This window comes from Ambystoma mexicanum, chromosome 10 (genome assembly GCF_040938575.1).
Source record: "Ambystoma mexicanum isolate Mex_15411 chromosome 10, UKY_AmexF1_1, whole genome shotgun sequence".
NCBI classification, from domain to species: Eukaryota; Metazoa; Chordata; class Amphibia; order Caudata; family Ambystomatidae; genus Ambystoma; species Ambystoma mexicanum.
The window spans coordinates 739,216,644-739,241,017 of NC_090932.1; the positions used below are offsets into that span (position 1 = coordinate 739,216,644).

At 46.9% G+C, this 24,374-nt stretch overlaps 1 protein-coding gene across 1 annotated transcript in view; it reads left to right on the forward strand.

Annotated features, from left to right (window-relative positions):
• The window catches only part of EIF2A (eukaryotic translation initiation factor 2A), a 627,352-nt gene that overhangs the window by 43,373 nt on the left and 559,605 nt on the right, over window positions 1-24,374 (forward strand). Inside the window, exon 2 of the mRNA XM_069618378.1 lies at window positions 7,049-7,118. Coding sequence (XP_069474479.1) covers window positions 7,049-7,118 — 70 coding nt within the window. The remainder of the gene's footprint in view (window positions 1-7,048; window positions 7,119-24,374) is intronic.

Sequence of the window (24,374 nt, forward strand, 5' to 3'; positions counted from 1 at the left end):
GATGTAGGGTCCCTGCCTGTTTCCCCTTCAGGGAGACTGAGTATCTTAACATTGTTCCTTCGTGCCCTACCTTCTGCATCTTCTGCTTGGTGTTCCAGGATTTTTACTCATGCAAGCACGTCCGCTACCTGGGCTTGGGTGGTGGTGATGTTGGCAGTGTTATCTTGCACTTTTATTTCTGCAGTGCCCAGGTGGTCCGCCAGTGCACGCATATCTTGGCGCAGGTGGTCGACGCCCACCATGACCGCGTCAATTTTGTGCTCCAGCGCCATCTGCAAAGTCGCTATTGCTGCCAAGATAGGGCCCTCTTCTTGCTGCGTCACCTGCTGCCTTCTGGTCGTGTCCCCTGGGTTCTCGGGCTATTTTGCATCTCCTCTGCCTTGGCCCGTGCAGGCTTCTATTACTGCTTGTCTTGCCTTCCGTTTGCGGCCCCTATCAGGCATCTGGAGGCTGTGTTCGCGCCTGGTCAGCGTTTGTTGTGTCAGTGCTACCCTCTACCAGGTCCTGGAGTTTAGTGGTGCACTCCCAGGTCAGCCTGGCAGCGTAGGTGGCCTCTAAGGTTTAGTGGAGTGTCCTTGCCGCCCCTTCCAAGGTGGCACAGCGCAGGCTCTGCCCCTCAGCCTACAATATAGCCTTTTTTGCTGTCTCACCCTTTCTGGAATAGCCCTCCCTTCTGAGTTGCGGCTCCCCTCTTTGGGTGAAGGCTTGAGTGGACAGCGCAGGTGGCTTGGACAGTGTATGTTGCTCCCAGGATCACCCTCTGTGTTCCAAGCAGGCCGCGCTTCCTCAATGTAGTGGTCCCACTGCCCAGCTCCTCACCTAATTGTGTTGCTCCTCTCCGGGTACTCCCAGGATCCCATCCACTCCTCCTTTAGCTGTGCAGTGGTTGTGTGCCTTGCTGGCTGAGCGCCAGCTGGATCAGTGCAGGCCCCTCCTGCATCATGCAGGGTACTAGCGCCTTTATCAGGATCCAGGTCCTCAGGCTTGTGGGCTTTCAGCACTCCCTTCCTCTGTGTTCTCGAGTGCCCAGGTGTTGGCCAGCAGGGCCCGGACCCCTCACGTCCCTTGAGGGGTGTCTCTGTGGCCCGCCCACTTACAGGGCTGGTCCCCGCTGTGCGGGCTGGGCAACTCCAATGGAGGGCGGTACGAACCCTCCTTCCCTGCATTTGTCCCGCTCCTGCTGGGACCTAGGCGGTATCCACCTTGCTCTGCACCCCCGCTCCGGGCTCGCACAGCAGGTCTTCCGGGTGTCGGCCGGTGCACGGCTGTGGGTGCTGCACTTCACCCTCTCCGGATCTCGACCCTGGCCTCAGGTGTCACGCACAGCTCACTAGGCAGCCGCGGCCGCCATGATGGATTCCGTCTCTGCAGCTTTGTTCTTCCTCATCTGTTAGGATTTTGCTCTAGTGGTGCTCTGTTCTGGTCAGGGCAGCCTCCGACGTCCCGCCTCGGCAGTTAGGATGTAAAACAGGGACTTTGCCGAGCATATGTTAAGGATCATGGGGGAGCTGGTCTAAAAGACGGCCACACTGCATGGTGGATAGCCACGCCGCCGTCGATTCGTACAAACTTATTGATGGATGCCATAAATCTCTCAGCGTCTCCATTGGCTTGCGGCCAGTACGGTGTGATGTGGTGGTGCTGACTCCCATGTTGTTGATGAAGCATTGAACATCTTTGCTTTTAAACAGAGGACTGTTCATTTTGAGTGATGAGGATATGCAGTGGACAGTAAACATTTTCTCTAACTCTGTTACGACGAAGGCTGCACTAGTGAAGTTGACAGTTCCGACCTCTGTGTATCGTGTATACTCGTCCACGGGCCACCAGGAGGTAAGCTTCATTGGCAATCGTGCACAAGTCTACACTCATCATGTCTCATCGGCGCTCGCTTCTGGGTGGGAAGGCCATGGGCTCTGGGGGTCTACGTCTGCATGTGGCCAGACATGATGTGCAGGTTTTTACAGGGGTTATGACTTTCTGCTGTATTTGCGGCATCCACACGACTTGAGGAAAGCCTGTGTCTTCACGATCCCCTGGCGTTATTCGTGCGCAAACTGGAGTGCTCTCTCTTGTATGTTGGTGGGTATTACACTGCGGTCTCCCTTGAAGATCAGGCCTTCTGGGGAGACTGACAGCTCATGTCGGATCCCGAATAGAGCTTACATCATTTCCTGTGCTTGGGGTGTCTGGTGGGTGATGGCTGTGAGGAAGGTTTTCCATTCGCTATTTAGTATGGCCTCCGTGTTAATTTGGAGACAAGGGGTCTTTGTCTCAACCGCTATTTCCTCCAGCCTCATTGCTTTTGGTTTGGCACAAGCGATTATGTGGCATACATGCTCATCTCTTTTTTTGGCTGCTTCGCATTCGTTGCAATGGTGGATCTGGGCTGTTGAAACAGAAAATCTGCGGGGTTGTTGGCCCCTGCTCGATACTGTACTTCGAGGTCGAACAGCTGCAGTTGGAGCATCCAGCGTTCAATCCTGGCTGGGGGGGTACGGTGCTGACTCCTTGAAGATTGGGACTAAAGGTTGTGAACTGTCAGTATTTTTACTGGGTGGCCTAGGATAGGATAGGTTATCTATAACGCACTTAATACCCAGAGGTTTCTAAGCGAAGCGCGGACCTGGGGATCGAACCCGTGTTGCTCTGTGTCGTCTTGCTTCCAAGGTGAGCACGTTGCCCCTGAGCTATCCTCCCAAGACAAAGGATGTATACATGAAAATGTTTGCAGCCCCATATGATGGTGAGGGCCTCCTTCTCTATGTGGGCATAATTTCTCCCTGGGATTGAGGGCTCTGCTGGCAAAGGCGATGGGAACTGCAGTTCCTTCCCGGTCTGTCTGTTTGAGAACTGCTCCATGGCCAACGGGGCTAGCATCGACCAGTACTTCTGTTTTCCGCGACTTGTCAAAAAGATCCATGGTGGCGTCGCTGGATAGAGTGTCTTTGAGTTTTTGGAAGGCTGTGCTGCCATACCTAGGAAGCTGTGGACCTCTGTTGCGTTGGTGGGGGTCTGGGTGTTTTTGATGTCGGGTATGACGGGATCTGGGGACACCCCTCTTTCATTGAATACGTATCCAAAGTGTGTGGATTTTCCGAATTCGCATTTTTCTTCATGGAGGGTCAGCCCGGATTCTTCTAGTCGCTTCAGTGTTGCAGCTAACCGCCTGTTATGTTCTTCCTCTGTTTTGCCATAGACCAGAATGTCGTCACTGACATTAGTAACTCCAAGGAGGTCCTGTAGTACTTTTCTTAATTTCTTGTTGGAATACCTTAGCTGCGTAGGAAATTCCAAAGTTGAGCCAGCGGTATCTTCTTAGCACAAGGTGCGACGAGAAGGTTGTGATGTACCTTGATTCCTTCGCCCAACAGATCTGATGATACCCTGATCTCATGTCTAATTTGCTGAAAACGGTGGCGCCTGTTGGGTCCACAATAAGTTCATCCACCGTCAGGGTAATGTGCCTTTCCCGCCCTATTGCAACATTAGGCAGGCGCTTGTCAATGCATATGCGTACAGCTTGTGGCTGGTTGGGCTTCGCTGTCATGACCAGGGGGGACACCCAAGGCGTGGGGCCTGTGGTTTTTTCAATTATTCGGAGGTCTTTGAGTTTGTTAAATTCTACCTCGATAGCTGATCTCATGTGGAATGGGACCCTTCGGTGCCGGACAGTCCCTTGATTCCACTGTGGGGTCGATATGAAGTTTCACCGTCCTCCCTTTTAGGCACCTGATACCTTGGAATGGCTTCCTGTGTTTGGCCAGCAGGTGCTCAACTTCTCTGGAGTGGATTGCGAATGTGAATAATATCACCTCTAGTCTTTTGATAGTTGGACAGCTGAGTAGTGTCTCAATTCTGGCATTGACTGCATAAATGCATGTTTTGCAGCTCTTCCTGCTGTACGTGAGGGTGGTTTTGAAGTACCCTGCGACTGGCAGGATTTTTTTTGCGAATAGCTGTATGATCTTGCGCTGCAATGTTGGTCTGGGGTTTAGCTTTTGGAACTTTGTGGTCGGCATTACATTCACTGTGGCACCAGTATAAATCATCATCATCTTCACCGGGATGTCTCCGACTGTTACCATGCAGCTGCGGTTTACTGTTCTGGGGTTGTTTGCGGTGATCCGGCTTGACTGCTGAAATCATGTGACCTTTTTCTCATCTTGATTTTGGGTAGCGGTGTGCACGGTCTGGTGAATGTTCGCTGCCCAATTGGTCGTCATTTCTGCTGCTGCTGTTGGTGTTGTCTCCTTTGACTGCTCGGGCTTGCCATCTGCACGTACTGTGGGTCCGGTTGGGCTGCCTTTGTGGGCGGTGATCTGGTTGCCATGGGCGGAAGGGTTGTGCGTTCCTGGATCTTGGATCGCTTTTCCATTCCTGGGCTTTTCTTTGAGGCAAATGTTCTTTGGCTCTTTGGGAGTTGAGGCATACTGACGCATAGTGGTTGATTTTCCCACACTTGTAGCATGTGGTGCCATATGCCGGGCATAGTTCCCCTTTGTGTAGTTGGCCACCACACCATACGCAATCTCTGGGCATGCTCGCTGCTTGTCCCTGTTTCGGTCTGTTCTGCCGCAGTGCATTGATGGTGGTCATGCTGTTCTGCAGTGTTTCTGTGTCGAGTGGTAGGCGACTGATCATCTGTTCCATTTCTGCCACATGCTCGTCTGTCCTCTCACGTTGACGTCCAATGGTGGGGATTGTGTCTAGTGGGAGATTTGTCTCAGGATGGTTCTACGAAGCTTCTCGGAGGAGAGGCTATGTGTGACTTGTTGTCTAACTGCAAATTCTTCGTCGGGGAAGTCCCACCAGATTGCCATTTCCCGGAGCCGACCATGGAAGTCGTCAATGCTTTCTTGTGGGTGTTGTGTTGCCTGGCTCATTTTGAAGTGTTCACAATCCGGGCTTAGTTGGACTTAAATGTTCTTGTTAGGACAGTTTTCTCAGTCTCATAGTCGTCCTCGGTTCTGCGGTTTGTAAGTGCGTTAAAGAGTCGCAATGCCATGGTGCCAAGGTTGAGCATGAGGAACGTCTGTTTTTCTTTGTCAGTGGTCTTGCGTGATTTTAGGCTCAGTTCTAATTGTTGGATCCATAGCTCCCGCCGGAGCGCTGCCCAGGGGCCAAAGGCTCAAATGGCTTCATGAACGTGCCCTGCATGGTATCTAACTGCATGCTGGTGTCCAGGTTGTGGTTCTGTGGCCTGGCTAGTGTCGCAGCTGGGTCTTCAACCATGGTGTGGCTTTATGCATGTATAGGTGGTGCTGGGTGCACAGGGTAGCACGTGTGCCTGTCGGGGTGCGTATCCCAAGCACTCTGGGCTGGCTCCTCATGGAATGGGCCCTTCTTGGCAGTGTTATGTTGCCTTACACTGATGTTGGGCAGTGTGCTGCCCCTGGTGGCTTTGCAGGGTGAACAGCATGCATGCAGGCCTATGGTATGGGCCTGGGTGGCCAGTCATGCGCTCTTGAGCCTATCCCTGGTGGCGTGTGGTCTGCAGCACTGTGCTTGCTGGCGTGGTATCAGCACCAGTTGTAGGGAATGGGCCCTCCGATGAGTGCTGCACCTTGTGTCTACTCACAGCTTTTCTCTGTTTGTGCTGCAGCTATTTCAGGGGCGTGTCAGCGAGCCAGCGTTGCGCCGCATCTGGTCAGGGGCAGCAGCGGGTGGGCTCTGTCTATGCCTCATCACCAGTGTGAAACTCTGGAGGGCTGGCAGGCCTGGACGCGAAACGGCGGTGATAATGACAGGACACATACACAGCATCAGTGTCGGAGCGCGGAGTCCCTTGGCAGGCTTTCCGGCTCTTTTATTAATCCACTTCACGTGGTCTCTCCCTACCACGTCATCTATCACATCATGTGATCATCACACCCGGTACACCTGCATTTTTATCTGGCTCCTCCCCACCCATGCCCACTCATAAAGATGTTTCCCCCCTTCCCTGACCTTCCTCTCTCCCCACTTAGAACTCCTCCCCGACACTTCTCGCTTTCCTTCTTGGACGTTTTGCATATGAAACGTCAATTGTGCAATTGTTAGACCAATAATTGTAAAATGCAACAAACAAATACAAAAGTGACAGGAATATTCATCCAATCGGTATCTGCGTGACACTGCCATGTAAGGGTGATGCAAAAACACGATTGGGTGGATGCTCGTCAGCGAGGAACAGCAAACCCAAGTATACTTATGCAATTCCGAAAGCCCACAGTAGTAAGATTTTTGTGAAGTTTTGCATAATACCCGCTCTGTCCTTTTAGTAGAATCACGACTGTACTTCATAGCCTTACTGAAATTAATCTGCGTTGCCGTACCTATTTTAATCCTCCAACCATGGGGAGCCCGGTTCCTATTTATAATCCCAGTTAATATTTCAGAAAGTAGGGTTTTGCCAGGTTCTCCTAAGTGCATGGCTACACAGAAATAATTACATGGCTGTTACTTGTGGAAATGTAGAAGAAAATTGTCATAAAACCTACTGCATATGGCTATTCTGGTTTGCTCTTACTTTCATTATTGACTTTAATATTCCAAAAGTACAGAGGCAGCCACCATTTATTTATATTTGCTTTTATTTTTTTATTTTTAGCAATTTTAGCAAAGGTAGATCGATTTTGGCAGATTTCAAGTGTTGGTGTGTATTACTTCCTGCTCTTGTCACAATTAAGTACAACCACAAATTGGAACATTTAGGGTTTTCACGCCACGAAATTAAAACCTGTTTAGCCATCGGGGTTTAAATCCTTTACACTTGTGGTGTGGAAAATGTCAGACTTTTACTTTTTCAGTGGGTCTGGTGGTGCTTTCCTATCTATCGTGCACCTTCTAAACCATTGCATTGTCTTGGACAGTTAAGTGTTCATGAATGTAATACTTATTGTGACCAATTACTTTTTATTTTAGTGTTTCAAATTGTTTGTTGTTCAGCGTAAACTATATTCCTCAAAAAGTAACCTCTAGCTTTCATTGTAGTGTGACTAAGGAAATGTGTGTAGTGCTTGTATTTGCTTGCTTTCGGTCACACACTTTTTTTTTTCTTAAACAGTACGGGGCTCTGAAGGAATCTACTTGGTGAATGGCTCTCCAAGTTTTACAGAGCACGCATCTTTTCCAAGGTAATATTAAGCTTTTGGGAAAAGTGCATTTTACAATGTTTTTTTTAATTTTTGATTGTTTCCGTTAGGAACTGGATAGCTTTGACCTTGTTGTGAAGTTATATATTTAATCCTATGGAATGTTCAGTAATGTTCCTGATTGAATAGCTTGGTTTGATGCTCCAAACATCTTAAAACATAAGTAGCAATCTTTCTGTCTGATTTTTATTTTAATTCTGCAAAAATAATGTGTGTTTGTGTTATTGCTTGATTTTCTGCGAGTTTCACTTTTTTATATTTCCAGTTGCCATTGGTTTCAACAGTGGGGCGGACAGGCAGACCTTTATTGAATTTTCGCCCCTTCTGTTAATGTTACATTAAGACTTGCAATTGTAGCTATGTGTGTTAAAATGTCTCAAATGTATTGGTGAGGCCCAGGCAGTGACGTGAAGTCACCAGAATGGGTAGGGTATTGGGAGTGATGTCATGTGACCATGGACTACCATGACTTCCTAGAAAGTGACATCACAGACTAAAGTACAATAGGTTACAGAACGATAAGCCTTAGTAAGCAAGATAAAATTTGAATATATTTAAAAAGTGTTGATCCAAAACAGACAACAACGTGATATGTTAGGCTATTTACTAGCTTTCATAATCTCCAGATTACTTAATCGGGCATAGAAAGAATTACAGTCTTGGAATAGCAGGACAGTTTCAGAAAATATATATTCTTTAGACACTGCTTCCTGTAAGGTGGCATTGTACTATTAATAGTAAAACTATGTAAAAGGGGCACCACTGTTTTCCAACTCCTTAAACCAAGTGTGAGTGAGTCTTTTTTACACAAAGAAATTACCCCTCACATATCCTAATTTCAGCACTAAGGAAAATAACACACAATGATGTATTTGTCTAGGATGACACAGTAAGTCAGGAAGCCAGGGTTGTTTCCCGGTTCTGCAGTTTGAAATACAGCCAGTAGAACACTGCTAGACCATGTGATGAACCTTGAATGAGACGCAGGCACAGAGGACTCGTAGTGATTGCTGTAGACTTGCAATAATAAAAAGGGTTGAAAAAATGTCCGACTGTCCCTGCGCTTGGAGGTGTTTCCCTACCTCAACCAAAACTAAGTGTCTGTCCAGTGTCATGTCATGTGTCTGAAATCTTACATTGGCCCTCACACTTCAAAAATAACTATAAGGTGCTAGGGGTATTGTCTCTGGCCTAGTACGTGTACAAATGTTCAACTTCAAAAGAAATGGCAAACTCCAACAAAAGGTTCCAAATGAACAAGGTTCACAGATCCAGGGGATAACTCCCTTCTCACTGGTTTTCTTCCAACGCGCAAACAGTACACTTCCTAGGAATTACTCCCTTCCCCAGGTTTCGTTTCACAACACAAAACAGTTCAAGTCCTGGGAATGACACCCTTGCTCAGGTTTCCTTCCACAACAACAGAAACAGTTCAAATAAATCAGAATGTTAAGGGCATATGTCTTCCTTTATGATTCCCTTTTTCCAAAAATAAATGATGTAACTCAAAGGCGATACCCAGACCCGCAGGATGCCTTGTATACTCCCCTGCCAGGCTCCTTTTGATCTTAATATTAACTCAATTCTCTCAAGGGCATGAGTTTCTCGTAGGGCTTTCTTTGTTGTTCACTATCACTTTAATAAAGTTAACTTTGCCTGGTATACTCCTGCCAGGGCTTTTCTTTATATACTTGACTCTCACACTTGGGAACTTGTCTTTGCCTGGTATTCTTCCCTGCCAGGTCATGTATTTCCCCAAACTTTTGACTTGCAGTCTCTTTCAAATACTTGATCTTGCCTGTTATACTCTTCTGCCAGGACTTATATGCAGCTTTCTTTCTTCTTGCCCATAAAAGTTATATTTGCCCATTATCGATTTGAAAATTCTTGTTTGCGTTGCTTTCTGTACTTTCAATTACTTTGTTTCCCTTTCTTACATATGGGACCAGCAACCTGTTTGCGGTCTGTTTCAAAGCCCCTTTGCTCTTTACAGGCTTCACTTAGTGTCTCTTTTGCTATCTGTGTGGAGTGGCATACACCCTCTAGCAACCTTGTAACCCGTTCTCCTTCCGCCAGGCGTACCGGATGATTTAGGGGTCTCTCGTATTTATTGGTTCTCTCTCCTTTCGGGTTTCTGTCCCAGCATGCAGTCCATCAGTTGTTCTTTTGCCATGCCTCGTTCTGTGGTACACGACTCCCTCTGACACTTGCTTTCTGGTGGCGGGCCTCTTGTCATTCGCTTTCCCCTCATGCTGGCAGGATTTTCTCAGCACCGCTCTCCTTGGCGTGCTGGGTTCCAGGGTGCTGACCCGCGTCTCTCCAGCTTGCGGTGTCACTATGCTTCGGGCACTTTTCCTTCCCGTTCCTGTTCTCCTTTTCCTTGTTGTCCACCTGTGTCAGCTGGGGTGAATTTAAGCTTCACAGCAAAGTGGGGCACCTTCCAGAGACTAGACTGTTGCATTGGCTTCTTGGTCTTAGCCATCTTCATTGCTCCGGTCCTCTTCCTCATCCCAGTAACCCCCCATGTATATGGGACTTAAAAACAGTTGTGGGCATATTACTTTGACAGGTATTATCAGTAATGTTTATAGGTAACTGATGGGGAGCTAGCACAATAAGCCATAAAGGCATGAGACATGGAGGGGATATGCCTAAAAGGAAAAGGGGTATGCGTTTTCATCGGACAATGTCATGTTATCCCCGTGAGGGTCGCCACTAACCACGTGGTCCTCCCTCATATAGCTGCTCCCAGGATCAGGTAGCGGCTGCCGTCCCTGGGCCACCTGGGAAGAGGCCACCCCGGAAAAGAAATGATGACATCATTGGATTCATCACAACCATTTTTATCTTAAGTCATTGATTCCTCCTTAGTTGTCTTCAAAGGCTAAACTAGGACTGTGTTTAATAAAGCTGACCTGTAAAGCACCAAATGCCATGGTAAATCAACCTGACAAAAGTAGTCTTTATACAGGTATGTTAGGCAAAATAAGCTGTATTCACTCTAAAAGGACAAAAGAGCAAGACAGAGAATGCCCATCTGTAAGGTCAATACAAGATAATTAAAAAAAGTAGTTGGAATGAATATTCATCTTGGTCGTTTTTCCATAGTATATTATCCAATGCATGGAAGGAAAACAGTGTGTTAAAATCCATGAATAACTATTTGAGATGTTTGCATATGTCAACTCACAATTGAAAATTGATTAGTGTTGTGTTTTGAGATGTTTTCAACAGTTTATACTGTAATATGCAAGACAATGATGGTAATATTGCTAAATAGTCAGATACAAGTTAAAATTTGATAGGTCTCACAAGTTTATTTATAAACTCTATGCGCACAAAGACTCCATTAGCACCCGGGGTGGTAGGAGCGGCCAGTTGGGTTCCAGGAAATGCAGGCTGAAGCTGTGAATCTCAGCCAACGTTCTATGGAACTCGCAGGCTGCCACTCCCGCCGTGGGCTGCCATCGCCCCCCATCCTCCCTTTTTTTCCCCCCTCCAACCTTTACTTTTCCCAATCCCCCTCCACAGTCCCACTTACCAAATTGCCACCGCCGCACCAGCAGAAGCTTCCCGCCTCGCTTTTCCGGCCACCATGGTAATACAAGAGGGGCTCCGTACAGAGTCCTGCCTTCCATGATGGCCATTTTGGATACATATTTTCATTCATTTAACGGGACGCTTTGGTAACCCGGGGGGACGTTAGAACCCTGTTCCAAAGGCTGGAACGGGGGGGTAACGGCCCACAGCCCTCGTTAAACGCCCTCACTTCGCTTGTGCCGTTCTCTCAGGCTACCGAGCCGTTAACCCCATTGCAGCCCTTGGAACGGGGTGCTAATGCCATATTATAGACCTGTCGGTCTATTAGAATGTTCACAATGCAGTCTATATTCCGTGTTCTAGATCACATTCCAAACATTAGGTCTTGAGCAGCACCCTACGTTCATTCTCATTCATTTGCATTTGCGCAACTATATGTGCTCGCTTATTGTCTTACAGGCCTTGGCAGGAGTCATGATTATGGGATAATGACCTTTCCCAACTTGTAGCCCACAGCTTCGTTTGGGGCAATAACTTAGGCCCATGACCCTCTATCATTTACAAGGCTTAATTAATGACCTGTACAGACAATGAAGACTTGGAGCGTTTTTGTAATGAGAACAAATTCTGTCAATGTCCACCTGCAAAACTGCAATTTTCACTTCTTCCCCTATCCTCAGTGTGAAAGAAATGCAAGTATCAGGCTTTGTTTGATAATCCCAAGGTTTAACAATCTACAGGTAATAATAGAAATTTTGCCTGTAACTCCAAACATGGATGTACCAACAAGCGCTTCCACCAGAAAACAAGTGATGTCCGATAGGACCCTTCATGCCTCTAACCAGTATGACTGCAGCATTGTGCAGGCCCAAAACATACGTAGCAAATCTGGGGTTTGCACCTGGTCCATCTACCCCCACATTCTGAATTGAATAGTTCGATTCTGGCAGGGGTATAATAAAATCTGTTAATGATTTGAAAGTAGACTAGTCTATATTTGAAGTTGAAAGACCGTTGTTTTGTTAGTCTGCACACACTCGACCATTGTTCGTTTGTGAACCCTATCTGTAAGTACTGACTCCATTTGAGTCTATCTTTTGACTCTAACTGCAGGGCATTCTGTGGTACTAGGTTATGTAAGCCAGATACCCTTCTCTTCACCGCTGCCGAATTAATTATGTGTGATAAATGTGTGGGGAATGGGTTCCGATTGGAAAAAAAAGGCCATTGTGCCCTGATTGAAGCATGCATACGTTTGTATTGCAATATGTGCAATGCCCCACTCCTAGCCCTGACTCCCTCCCAGTCAATGAAATGACCCTCCACATGTTACCTACCGTGCACACTTGTTCTGCCTGACAGTCTACGATGATCCTGATGTCCGTGCTGTGTCTTGGGGACGGATTGTGCCACAGAGGGATGCTTTTATCATATGGGGCAAGAATCTCCACCTGGCGGAACAGCTTCCTCCATGCAAGAAGTGTGGATCCCACTGGATTTTGTGATGAATTCTGTGGAGTTCTCACAAATACCCTACCTAAAGGTTCCTCCCAGGATGCCAGGGGAAGGCACCCGTTACCTGATCCTGACCCTGGGGGTGGTATTAGTCGGCAGGATCACCTAGGAGGAGAAGGGCCCCCAGGGAATTGGAGGACTCCGTTGGGAGTGAAGCAGTATTTGTCTTCTTCAGAGGGAGGGATTTCCGTGACTGCAGAATATGTAATGGCATGTTGTCGGAGTGAGGTTTCCTTTCCCAAGGCTATACATCTTGTTGGTTGTAAAAATTGTCATAATCCACATAGGAAACAGAACATGAATACTGTGGCTTCTTATACATCTGATTCTCCCTTAAAACGGAATCGATCCTTTATCAAGAGGAAAACTTCCCTTCCCAAAGTTGACCACATTTATAGTAGTTAAAATTCTTGTGATCAACAGGAGATTGAAAGGTGATATCAGAACATTAAAATCTTAATATCTGATGAAGCCAACTCTCCTTTAAATTCGAACCAACCATTGAGCCCTTTTAAAACTCTTGTTGAAGGTGTTAATTAATTATAAGAGTGAAGTGAGTAAAGTTGAAGACAATATTCTGAACAAAAGAAGTTATCAGAACATTACAGACTTTAAGTCCCACAATGCCCAAAGTAGTGGGGCGAGGCAGAGGGATTTAGAGGTATTAGACTACAAGGCGCAATCTAGTGGTTCTAATGATCCACACCTGAGTGGGACCTTTGAATATAGGACCCCCTCAGGTGCAGGCCATTGGAAGTAGAAGGGGGAGTGGTTGCAGTGGAAGATAGGTGATAGAGACGCTGGTGCCGCCTCTCTGCCTCCATCCCACCTTTGATGACCTTGTATGCAGAGGTTTCCTGACGGGATGCGGTGCTGTGAATAGCTTTCCCCCTGGAGAGAGAGGCTTTCCTTATTGTGAGTTGTGCTCCAGTGGACGGTGAGCACTGGAGTGCTTCAGGAGCGAGGAATGCTCCTTTCCCGACCAGCACAGGGTGCAGGAAGTGAACCGAAGCAGTTTGTCATCCAGTAGGCGGCAGAGGACGCAGGAAGGCACTGTGGCAGTGGAGCGAGCGGACGCGTATGCAGCAACCAGTGAGTTCACAACTGTTGGATAATCCCAGTATGCTCCTTAATCGCCCGCTGGCCATTATTGATTATTTTGAATACTGACATAAAGAAGTTGAAGTGGAATGGCAGAACTTTGCGAACAGACAAGAAAGGAACGGTTATGATTATTACTATAAAGGTCAACGTAATTGCCAAAGCCAAGAGCGGGTAATACTGAAGCAAGCTAATTATGACCATTGTTGCCAGAGTGAGGCAGAGGCAATAGTTGAAAAAGACTTCTACAGGTATTGTCCTAAGTGTGCACCGCAAGTGTGTTGGCTGTTGAGCTGGAACGCTTTTCTCTGGCTGCTGCGGTGTTGGGAAACGTTTTTTGCTGTATTCTCGTTGCCATGGACAAGAGGAAGCTTGCTTCTGTCTAACTACGGCAAAACTGCTGTGGACCTTTCTGAAGTAATTTTGAAGACTCTATGTTAGCTATTCTCCATCACTTACCTTCTCCGTGTACTTCTCTGTGGACCCTGGGCAGCTCTCTTATGGTATACTTTCCTTTGTTGTGTTTTAGTTCTCGTGCCGTTACGGTGAGTGGCTCCGCCCACTTTGGCTCGTACGGCTACATGAACGCGGCTCAGGCGCACCCTTGCGCGCACACCAGAAGTGTGCACCGCAAGTGTGTCGGCTGTTGGGCTGTTAGGGTGGCTCGGGTCTGGGTTTGGAAGTTCACTATTTGAGCTGTGTAAGAGCTTGTTGGTTGGGCTGACGGGTGTTGTTTCGGGGAAATAAAATAGAAACTGTGGCGTAGTCGACACGTGTTGCAGGTTGAATTTTGTGAATATCCTTTAAACTGTTATTGCTATATTAGTACTTTGCAACCTGCACAATGAAGAGGAATAAAATTCCCCCACAAGAAAGGAGCCGAGGGCTGATTTTTTTTTTTTTTTGTGGCAGTAAATATCAGGCGAGCAAGTCTCGCACGGGCTGTTGCACTCCTGCTCCCTCTACCTGGTGCAGAGGTGGAGGAATTTTTACAGTTTGCCCAGGATTGTTCGAATGCCCTAAAAAATACCTCAGGCTTGGTAGATGATTTCCAACCATTGTTTTTGGAAGACTCATTAACTGGCACATCTAAGGATATACGTGATTGTTGCTTCTTGCCACACAGCGAATCCTTTTTTGACACGCCTATAATCTTTTCCATTGCTGATTCTCATGGCGAACACAAAACTGACCTAGTCACTGAGGAAGTAAATCCTTGCTGTAATGGGTTTGATCTGTCTACTATGATAGGTATCTTTTTTTATTTTATTATTATTATTATTTTAATAGACTGATTCTAAGCGAATTACGCAAACAGAGCGAAGTTCTTGTAAAAATCTCAATTGATTTTGATGGCGTTGCCAAACATAATCAGCAGCGTATACAAATCAATGTGGAAGACAAGTGATTTGGGGAATCAGTCTGTTAATGAGGAGGACAGGCTATCAGTTGGAAATGCCAACCCCACAAGAGTATCGGCTGATAAGAGGGAAATAATTGTAAAAACCTATTCACATAGTGGGGCGGCGTACGCCCGAGGCTTCAGTGAATGCAGGGCTCAAGGACGGCGTATGCAATGACGTCATTGAGGTGGGACCTGTGGATGGGGGTGGAAACCTTACTACAAAAACTTCAGGGAAAAATGGGGAAACAGAAATAACGATTAGATCTAAAAAATAATTCATCTAGGAAATTTCTTAGGGATGTGGACTTTAAACATCTAATTGAGGAAAAAACTGGTGTAGCGGGGCACTTGAAAGCTCCACAGTTAAAATCACCTACGGTCTGTATGAAGGCTTTGGGGTGCCTGTCTGTTGCACTTTCCACTGATCTTGGCATTCAGAGCTTGTACCTGGATGGTGATGATGCCCTTTCAAATGTCATGAAAAAGAAGAAAGACTTATCTAATTCCGAGAATCTACTTAAACCATCTGAGTCTGGCGTGAATGATATGTTACTTAGGAGGCGAGCGCAAGAAAGGCACAGGGCATTCTAAGACAGGAAAGAAGACATACCTAAATTAGAGAATCCTAAGGAGGGAGAAAAAAGGCCTAGGTTTCACAGTGCAATATAATACTAATAGGTGAATATTATACAAAAACAAGTAGGGGGGGGACCCTGGGATTAAGAGACTGAAAGTTGGACGGGGGTTTGTAGGAAGGGAAGCTTGTGAGCTGTCCTGGTAGATAGAGTGACAACTGGGGTCTCCTGCAGACACAACGGGAGCCGCTACTGTAGGGGGGTACCGGGCAGAGGGCTGCCCAGGGGGTTCAGGAAGAATATGGCACTAGCCAATCACAAAGGAGGGCAGGGAAGCACTACAGAGGATCGGGGAGGGAGGAGTAGGGAGCGGGCCTGGGGCACCGGAGAACAGGGCAATCGGCCCACAATACATCAAAATCCCAACAAGGGGCTCACCAGTGAAGGAGGGGGGGCAGCAGCAGCGGTCTCCCGCTCAGCCAGGTGGAAATGGCGAGCGTGGAGTACCGCTAGCTGCTACCGTCAGCAAGGCCACGCACAGGCCAATCACAGAGGGCGAGGGAGGGTGGGGAAACACAACAGAGGATCGGGGAGGGAGGAGAAGGGAGCGGGCCTGGGGCACCGGAGAACAGGGCAATCGGCCCGCAATGTATCAAAATCCCCACGAGGGGCACACCAATGTAGGAGGGACAGCAGCAGCAGCGGTCTCCCGCTCAGCCAGGTGGAAATGTGCAGGAGGGGCGGCAGCGGTCTCCAAGGGAGGGGGGGACAGCCCTGATAAGTGCTTCTGGCCAAATGAAGTGTCAAGGAGCGCATGTCGTTTGAGCGTACCTTGGTGAAAGGCTTTGTTTATAATCTAATCCAAGATGTAAGATTGGGCCCAAAGCTGCATTTCTCTAGGATTTTGAAGAGGGACGGCCAAGACAGAGAGTCAAAGGCCATCTGCGTGTCGAGAGAGACCACCACTGCATGTGCCTTTGGGTCCACTCGGGACAGCACGTTGAAGAGTCTGTGCAAAATCTGTGATGTGGAGCGTCTCAGGGTGAAATCCAACTGGTCCGGGTGTATTAGATGAGGCATAAGGGGTAAAAGCCTAGTTGCTTTTATTTTGGTGTACATGTTATATCCACATTAATGAGCGATAATGGGCAGTAGGAGCTGCAGTCATCCTCTGGCTTATCAGGTTTTCAAAGTAAAATTATTATGACTTCTCGCAATGATTTAGGTAGTACCCCTTTTGAAAGAGATTCCTCCCAGTGCTGTAAGAGATGCAGGCTAGTAGGTTGCGAAACTCTTTACAGAATTCGGGTCCTACCCAGGTGCGTTACCATTAGGCAAATTCCAGATTGCAGTTTTAATTTCTTATAGCGACATGGGACTTCCGAGTAAGGAGCTGGCCGAACTAGAGAGCAGAGAAATCTCAGTGCCATATAGGTATTGCTCTATTTCGGATTGACCACTTCCTCGAGATGTAAAGTTCTGAATATAACTGATAATGGGTGTCATTTTCATCTGCGCTGGAGTTCAGTACTGTTCCCTCTTCAGACGTTATGAATGGGATTGTTTTGCTACCAGTCTTTCCTAAACAGCTGGGCCAATAATTTACCCAGCCCATTCACCTCGCAATATCGTCTGGCCATCTGAGGCCTCCAGAAATTTTAGTTCCCTTTGGTGCGCTTCGCAGAAAGTGTCTAATACAGTTTTAATTTCCAATTGTAAGTGTGGTGTGTTCTCTGTAGCATGTCTGGTGTCAAGCAATTTCAGCCAGCTTCCTGCAGTGTGGATATCATTCCTCAACGTTTTTAGGATGCCAAATTCAGTAGACATGCGGATCCCCCACACAACTCTTTAAAAGCCTGCCATAAAGAGGTGATGGATGAGATCGACCCTACGTTGTGCTCGAAATATTGAACCATTTGGTCATGCATATTAATAGAAAACGCTGTGTCCAAAAGAGCAAATGCTTTAAATCGCCATGTAGGTTTGCGGCCTCCATCGCTCGAGTGGTTTAAGATCAGCTTGATGGGGGGCTGGGAGGGGAGTGGTTGGAGAAAATTTTGGGGAGGCTGTTGCATGTCCGAACCATATTTAATATCTGCGATGATAAAAGCCACACAATTCTGGAGTGCATGCCATGCACTGAGGGGTAAAATGTGTATTCCCTGCCCCCCTTATATAGGACTTTCCACACGTCCATGTAGTCTCCATCTGTCATGCAATGGTACATGTTACATTAGTCAATGATTGATGCGTTCTGCCTGTCCAATCAAGTGCAACATCTAGAACAGTGTTCTTGTTGCCTCCTCGGATCACTGCGGCCGTGGGCAATCCAATAGATAAAGTGCACAGGTCCTTGAAAAAAGTCAGCATCCTCTATATTCGGGCTGTAAACATTCACCAACAGCACTTCCGCCTTGTTCAGTTTACCATGCACCAGTACATATGTGTATCAATCTTGTTGCCCAGCACTTGAAACTTTTGTGATCTATGTATGAGGGTCATTACTCTTCTGGCGCGGGAAGATTAGGATGTGAAGAACCTCTGATTCCCCCCACTCCCGTAACGTTTCTAAAAAACGCCAGCATGAGCCGCAATAGCATGCACCTTTTGTAAGAACATTACCTGGGTGCCATGCCTCTGAGCGTGTGCCAGTATCTTGCAAGCTCTGGTCACATTGCCCAGACCTCTTATATTCCAGTTAATTAATGTCCCATTGGTTACATTACGTGTCACAGCCATATTGGGCAGCACACAATTGACATCCCTGCTCTGTACCAACATCTCCTTCACATATATCAACCACTAAGTGCCATTTTTTGTTAATGCCACTTGCACCCCAACTAGTCCCCACCCACCCCTGATACTGTGTCAGTGTAACGGTGCCCACCCATACCCATTATTCAAATCAAAAACCAATGCGTTTGCATAGCGGTTAACTGTTTATGAGCACAACACTGGTTGCCTAAAGGTGAGGAGTTATTAGTGTTGTACTATACAAAGACACATTCCCACAATTTAGTAGACAGGATCATAGGATAGCAGGTTGCACAAAATGCGTGTACTATGGCAAGTCAGAAGGAGGACACTGTTAGAATATAATAATGCTTTGTATTTCTCTTAACCATAAGCAAATCCCTTTTTGCGATCAAAACCCTGTTCTTGTAGCAATGTTCAAAAAGGGGTCACATTTAGTTTAGTTTATTATTTGTATAGCGCAGCCTAACCCTGAGGTAGCTAGGCACTTGAACATGGAACATATGTTAGAGATGCAGTACACAAGATGTAGACATTTACAATCATGTTAAAATGTGAGCAACGCAGGGACGTTGATTAGACCGGTTACAGAATGGTCATGGTGGAAGGCAGCAAGATAGTACACGTACAATAGTAAAACGGGCACACATCTTAGTCCGGCTACTAGTGAAGCAGTTCTGAGAGGTAGAGAGATAAGGTTGCTGGGAAAAGAATAGGTACTTCACTTTGGCTCTAAAAGTCCAGGAGGAGGGATCAGCTCTGATGTCTGTTGGGAGTGAGTTCCAGCACTAGCTGCTAGCACCGGAAAGCTCGAACCACCAGCTGTTTTCAGGTTGAACTTGGGTAGGTTAAGGCAGTGTAAATTAGGAGCTCTGGTGTGTCTGGTGGAACTATGCCTTGAGAATGTCAGCTATGTACTGGGGTGCTGTTGACGACAGGCATTTGTGAGTGACGACAAGGGTACGTAGTTTGATTCTGTCACCTACCGGTAACCAGCGTACTGCTTGTCTAATAGTTGAGATGTGATTAGCACGTGGTATGTTTAGAGAGCATTGAAGAGCATTGTTCTGTAGAACCTGCAGTCTGCAGTCTGTTCAAGTTGTGATTAGTGGAACCAAGAAATGTAGTGTTACAATAATCCAGTTTTGACAAGATTAGTGCCCTAGCGAGGGTGAGCCAGCTGTTGGTGGACAGAAAGCGTTTGCATGCATTCATTAGTTTGTTAGTGTAGGCTGTGGTGGAGGCTGTGGAGTTTATTTGCTTTTTAAATGAAAGTGTTGAGTCGAGGTAGACACCAAGGGTTTTGACCTCTGGCAACCTTAATGATATTGCCGTCAACGGTGAAAGATTGATAACGGGGGTCAAGTTTGTGGAGACGGGCTTGTGTGCCGATGACCAGCAGTTCAGTCTGGTCATCTGTTAGACCGAGACTGTGAGTATCCATCTAGGACTGTATTTCTAAATAGATTTTTTTTAAGTTTTATAGTATCTTTTTCATAACATCCTGCGAGGGTAATGAGGACCTGGGGGTCGTCTGCGTAGTTTGTGTACGTGACATCCAGATCATCAAGACGATCAAAAAGGAGCTTAGTAAAGGTATTATAAAGCATAGGTGAAACACAAGACCCTTGGGGGCCTCTGCACTGGATATTGACTGGGTCTGCCGCAGCTGACGGTGAAAAGACCCTAGTTGTCCTGTTAGAAAGGAAAGATTGGATCCAGTTAGTGGCATTGAGAGCGAATGCAGCAGCCGAGGAGTGGTGGTTGGGCAGGATTTGGTGGTCAACCAAGTCAAAAGCTGCAGATAAATCCAACAAGAGCAGGATGACCAAACTGCCCTTGCCTTTAGCTTCATCCATTTTTAGGTCCAGGAGGGCTGTTTACGTCCCAAGCCTGGGTCTAAAGCCGGACTGTCGCCAGCCTAAGAGGTTGTTGTCCTCCAAATATTGCTGGATTTGGAGATGGGACACTCTGTCTAAGATCTTCAGGAGTAAAGGGACAGTCATGATGGATCTGTAGTTGGTCGGTGTGTTGGGGTCCAAGTTGGGTTTTTTGAGTAGGGGCATGACCCAAGCTTCTTTAAGGTTATTGGGAACTGAAGAATTCTAAAAGGAGGAATAAATCACTGCTGTGATGAAGGGTGCCAGTTCTTTGGCGCCTTCCTTGATAACTGACGCTGGGCAGGAGTCTCCTTGGCAGTTAGGTGGTTTGAGGCTCACAATTATGTTTACCACTTCTTCCGCAGTTACTGGGGAGAAGTGGAATGGAGGGCAAGAGGGCAGGTGTGGGCAGTAGGGGCAAGGCTAGCCTTTTTTGACTTAGCTTGCAAAAGTGCTATTTTATCAGATAAGGCCTGCCAGTATTCATAGAGTAAATCAAATGTACATGTGTTTGTGGCTTTTTCTGTCATTATAAGAACGTGTTATGACAGAAGAAGACTGGGTCCATCTACATAACATTGCCCTGTCAAGACTTTAGATTGCGCTACTGAGTGCCCATTTACTAATCTTGCAGCAGCCACGTATTCTCTGTGCTAAATGCACGCCATTTTGTAGCTCCTGCTGCACAGGTGATCCCCAATTGCCTGCCACTTCCCATGCCGAACAGCTTGCTCCTCACTGTATCCCTCCCTCTGTATTATGTGTCCACTACCATAGCCTAAAGTGCTATAGCCTATCCTCCTGCCATTGGATAATGCATCTACTGCTATAGCCTATTCATTCTACCCTCACCGCATCATTGCCATTGCATGTATTAGTATGGGGACAGCCCCACACGTCTCACCACTGCCATAGTTGGGTATCCTACCCCGTACTGTACTTCCTGCAATTGCATATTTACTATGGGGCCCAACCTGCATGTTTGCTTACTGCCATAGCTGAGTAGCGTGCCTTTTTCAAATGCATATCAATGACATTTAAAATCACCCTCGCCTGTACGAGATGGCCATTTCTCTCCGTAACTCAGATGACATCGCCCTACCCCCATTTTACCCTCCCTCTCCTGCCCCAAAAAAATTGCTCCTACTTTTCTTTATTTTTTTATTTTTTGTTTTTAGTGCTTGTGCACCTTTTACAAATATAAAATTCAAACAAAAACAATAGCTCCTACTTTTCCTGTGGATGCCATAACCAGACTTCCGGACTATCTTGCTCACAGACTTTACAGGCTAGGGTCCCGCACCAAACCCCCACTATACCTAAGGCGTGCCCTAGGCCAATGGTTCTGAGGAACCTCATGCCTGCCATACGCTCTTCACGCACCAGATGCCAACTACCCCATGCCCCAACCACCCCTAAAATCACGACTAATTCACCCCTTTAGGGGTCTTGTCACTCCATGACAACATTCACACCACATCTAAGGTCAGCTCATTTCTCCCTATGAATCACTCTACTACTCCCTGCCCACCAGGAGGCCCTTAACCACCTCCTACAGCGCCCTTAGCCTCTCCCTTAACCAATAACAGCACCACTTTCCCTCCTCTCAAATGCACCCTCTTACATGCACGTTCCCTCCCCGCACATACCACCGAGATCCCTGACCTTCTCATCAATCTTGACCTTGACAACTTAGCCATCAGAGTCCTGGCTTCATGATGCAGCCGGTCCTGCTATTGCATTAGCTCTCCCACCTGGCTACAACATTCACAGACCAGACAGACAGCACATGGAAGGGGGTGGAGTTGCTATCATAGTCAAGGAAGCTCTATCCCTCAGAGTAGTCCACTCCCCATTGGAATGATATGTTGATACTATCTCTGCTAAACTTTCCATATCTCCTAACTGCACTATTACCATACATACTGTCTACCGGCCCTCAGACTTTCAGGGTAACCTACTCGATCTCCTAGGGGATAACTATAAAACTTCCACCAAAACCCTTCTACTTGGTGACCTAAACATGGGCCTCAAAGACCCTAAAGATAAATCAGCCAAAACACTTGCAAAGGAACTCAAGGACATGGGTTTTGTGCAAAGTATCACCAGCAAAGGTCAGACCGTTGACTGGGTCGCCGACCACAACTGCTCCGCCATCCTTGGCTCCAACACCCCATGCCCTTGGACTGACCACCAACTCATTCAATTCAACATCCCCAGAGCCACTGCCTCTAAAACACATATGCCTCTACCACCAGTAATGGCTAGAAGTGCGCGGAAACCTACCCAACACAACCTCTTACCCTTTCTTGAGGCACCCGCTCTCAATCCCTCATTCGCCAATGACCCTGGCTTGTTAGCGGAACTTTACAATGATACCCTCAAAAAAGCAGTTGACGCCATTGCCCCACTAGAACCAAAAAAAGCCAAACAATCGATAAACATTTACTCTTTGTACACAGCAGAACTTCAGGCATTACGCACCCTCAAACGCAACGCCTTGACCAAGTGGCAAGCTAATCCTAGTGACTCCTCTAAGGATGAATTCAAAGTCTGCCCACTATAAAATAAAGGCCATTATCCAAGCTAAGGCCAACTCTTTCAACACCAGAATAACAAATGGCAAGTCCAACTCCTGCGTCTAGCTCAGATGACATTGTTTAAGATTGAAGCATCAGCCATGCTCAATAAAATGGACCTTCTGCAAAATAAAATTCTTGCTCACCACAATGCCTTTCCCAAGCCCGGCCCACCCTCGTCGCCTATCAAAAACGCAAAGCTCCAAGACAAGAGCCTATTCTCCTTCAGAGATGTTACCGAAACAGAAGTCATTGACCTCCTCAAACACCTAAAACCTTCCATTTGCAAAGGTGACATATGTCCAGCTAATGTCATTAAAGATTGTGCTGAATCCCTTGCACCCTTTCTTACAGCGTTCATTAATGTCTCATTCACATCTGACCTTGTCCCGCCCTATCTCACAGAAGCTTGGGTACGCCCCCCTCCTAAAAAAAAAATCCCCAAACGATTACCGCCCCATTATCAAGGTTCTGTTTCTCTTAAAAATCCTCTACAATGCAGTCAACAATCAAATCCAGCACTTTCTCTAGTCCAATAGCATCCTTGGTAAGAGGCAATCGGGCTTCTGCCAAGGTCACGGCACAGAATCTGCGCTACTCGACCTAAAAAACAAATAACAAAAATAGTGGACAAAGGCAACCCAGCCCTTCTTCTCCTCGTTAATGTATCTGCTGAATTTGATCTGGTGGACCCCAAGACATGGATGGACCAGTAGACATCTCACCAACGCAGCTTAATTTTCCCAAGAAGCCACTACTTGGATCACTTCCTTCTTAGAGGGAAGAGCCATGAAGATCTTCTCCAACCAGGCTTATGCAATACCAACTACCATCCACTGCAGAGTCCCTTTGGGCTCTTGGACGGCACCAACCTTGTACAATCTGTTCACCAAACCCCTCTTAGACAATCTGGACACCTTCGGCATAGCATACACAAACTATGCTGACGACACTCGGGTCCTCATTCCTCTTTCTGGCTCTTAGGAACAAGACGCCAAGTCTCTTCACAAGATCTACGCCACCATTCAAGCCTGAATGGCAGCTAATGGGCTCTGTCTCAACAAAGACAAAACTAAGATTCTCACAGTCGGCCCTAAAGAAACTCTTAGCAAACTTAGTAAACAATATAGCGCCTTCACCATTGATAACACTATCATCACTGTCTCACCGTCAGTAAAGTCTTTAGGGGTATATTTGGACTCTACGCTCTCCATGTCATGCCAGGTGAGAGCGATCGCCTCCTCTGCCTCATTTACAACTAAACTGATAAATGCAGTTAAACCTTATCTGTCCAAGTAGAACTACCTGCCAATAGCCAGAGCCACCATTGGAGCCAAACTAGACTATTGTAATGTCATACTAGCTGGCACTTCGACAAAAAAAGCAAACCGCTCCAAGTCATCCAAAACACAGCGCTTAGAGCGGCGTTCAACATCCCCAAAAGAAATCACATCTCGCGTGCCAGGCGCGCCCCTCATTGGCTCCCTGTCAAAGAACGGATCACCTTCAAGATGTTAGCCATAACTCGCAAGTGCTTGTCGCTCATAGCCCCCCTACGTGTCTGAGAAAATTGTCAGAGCCACCTCCTCCAGACCTGAGAGCTCGCCACGCCAACCAGCATTGGATGCATCACCACAATAAAAAGGGTCAAAGCAGGAGGCGCCAGCTTCCTTCACATTGCTCCTAAGCAATGGGAATGCCTTACCAAACGCCATCAGGGCAGAGACCTCACACATGTCCTTCAGGAAAACCCTAAAAATATCGCTCTTCAACTAACCCATCCAGTTTTGTATCCTACGGTCCTTTTCCATTAGGCTTTGTTTGTATTACCTGCTCCTGTGAGTCATCCCACCTCCACACACTACTATTAATTTTTACCTTACTGCTAT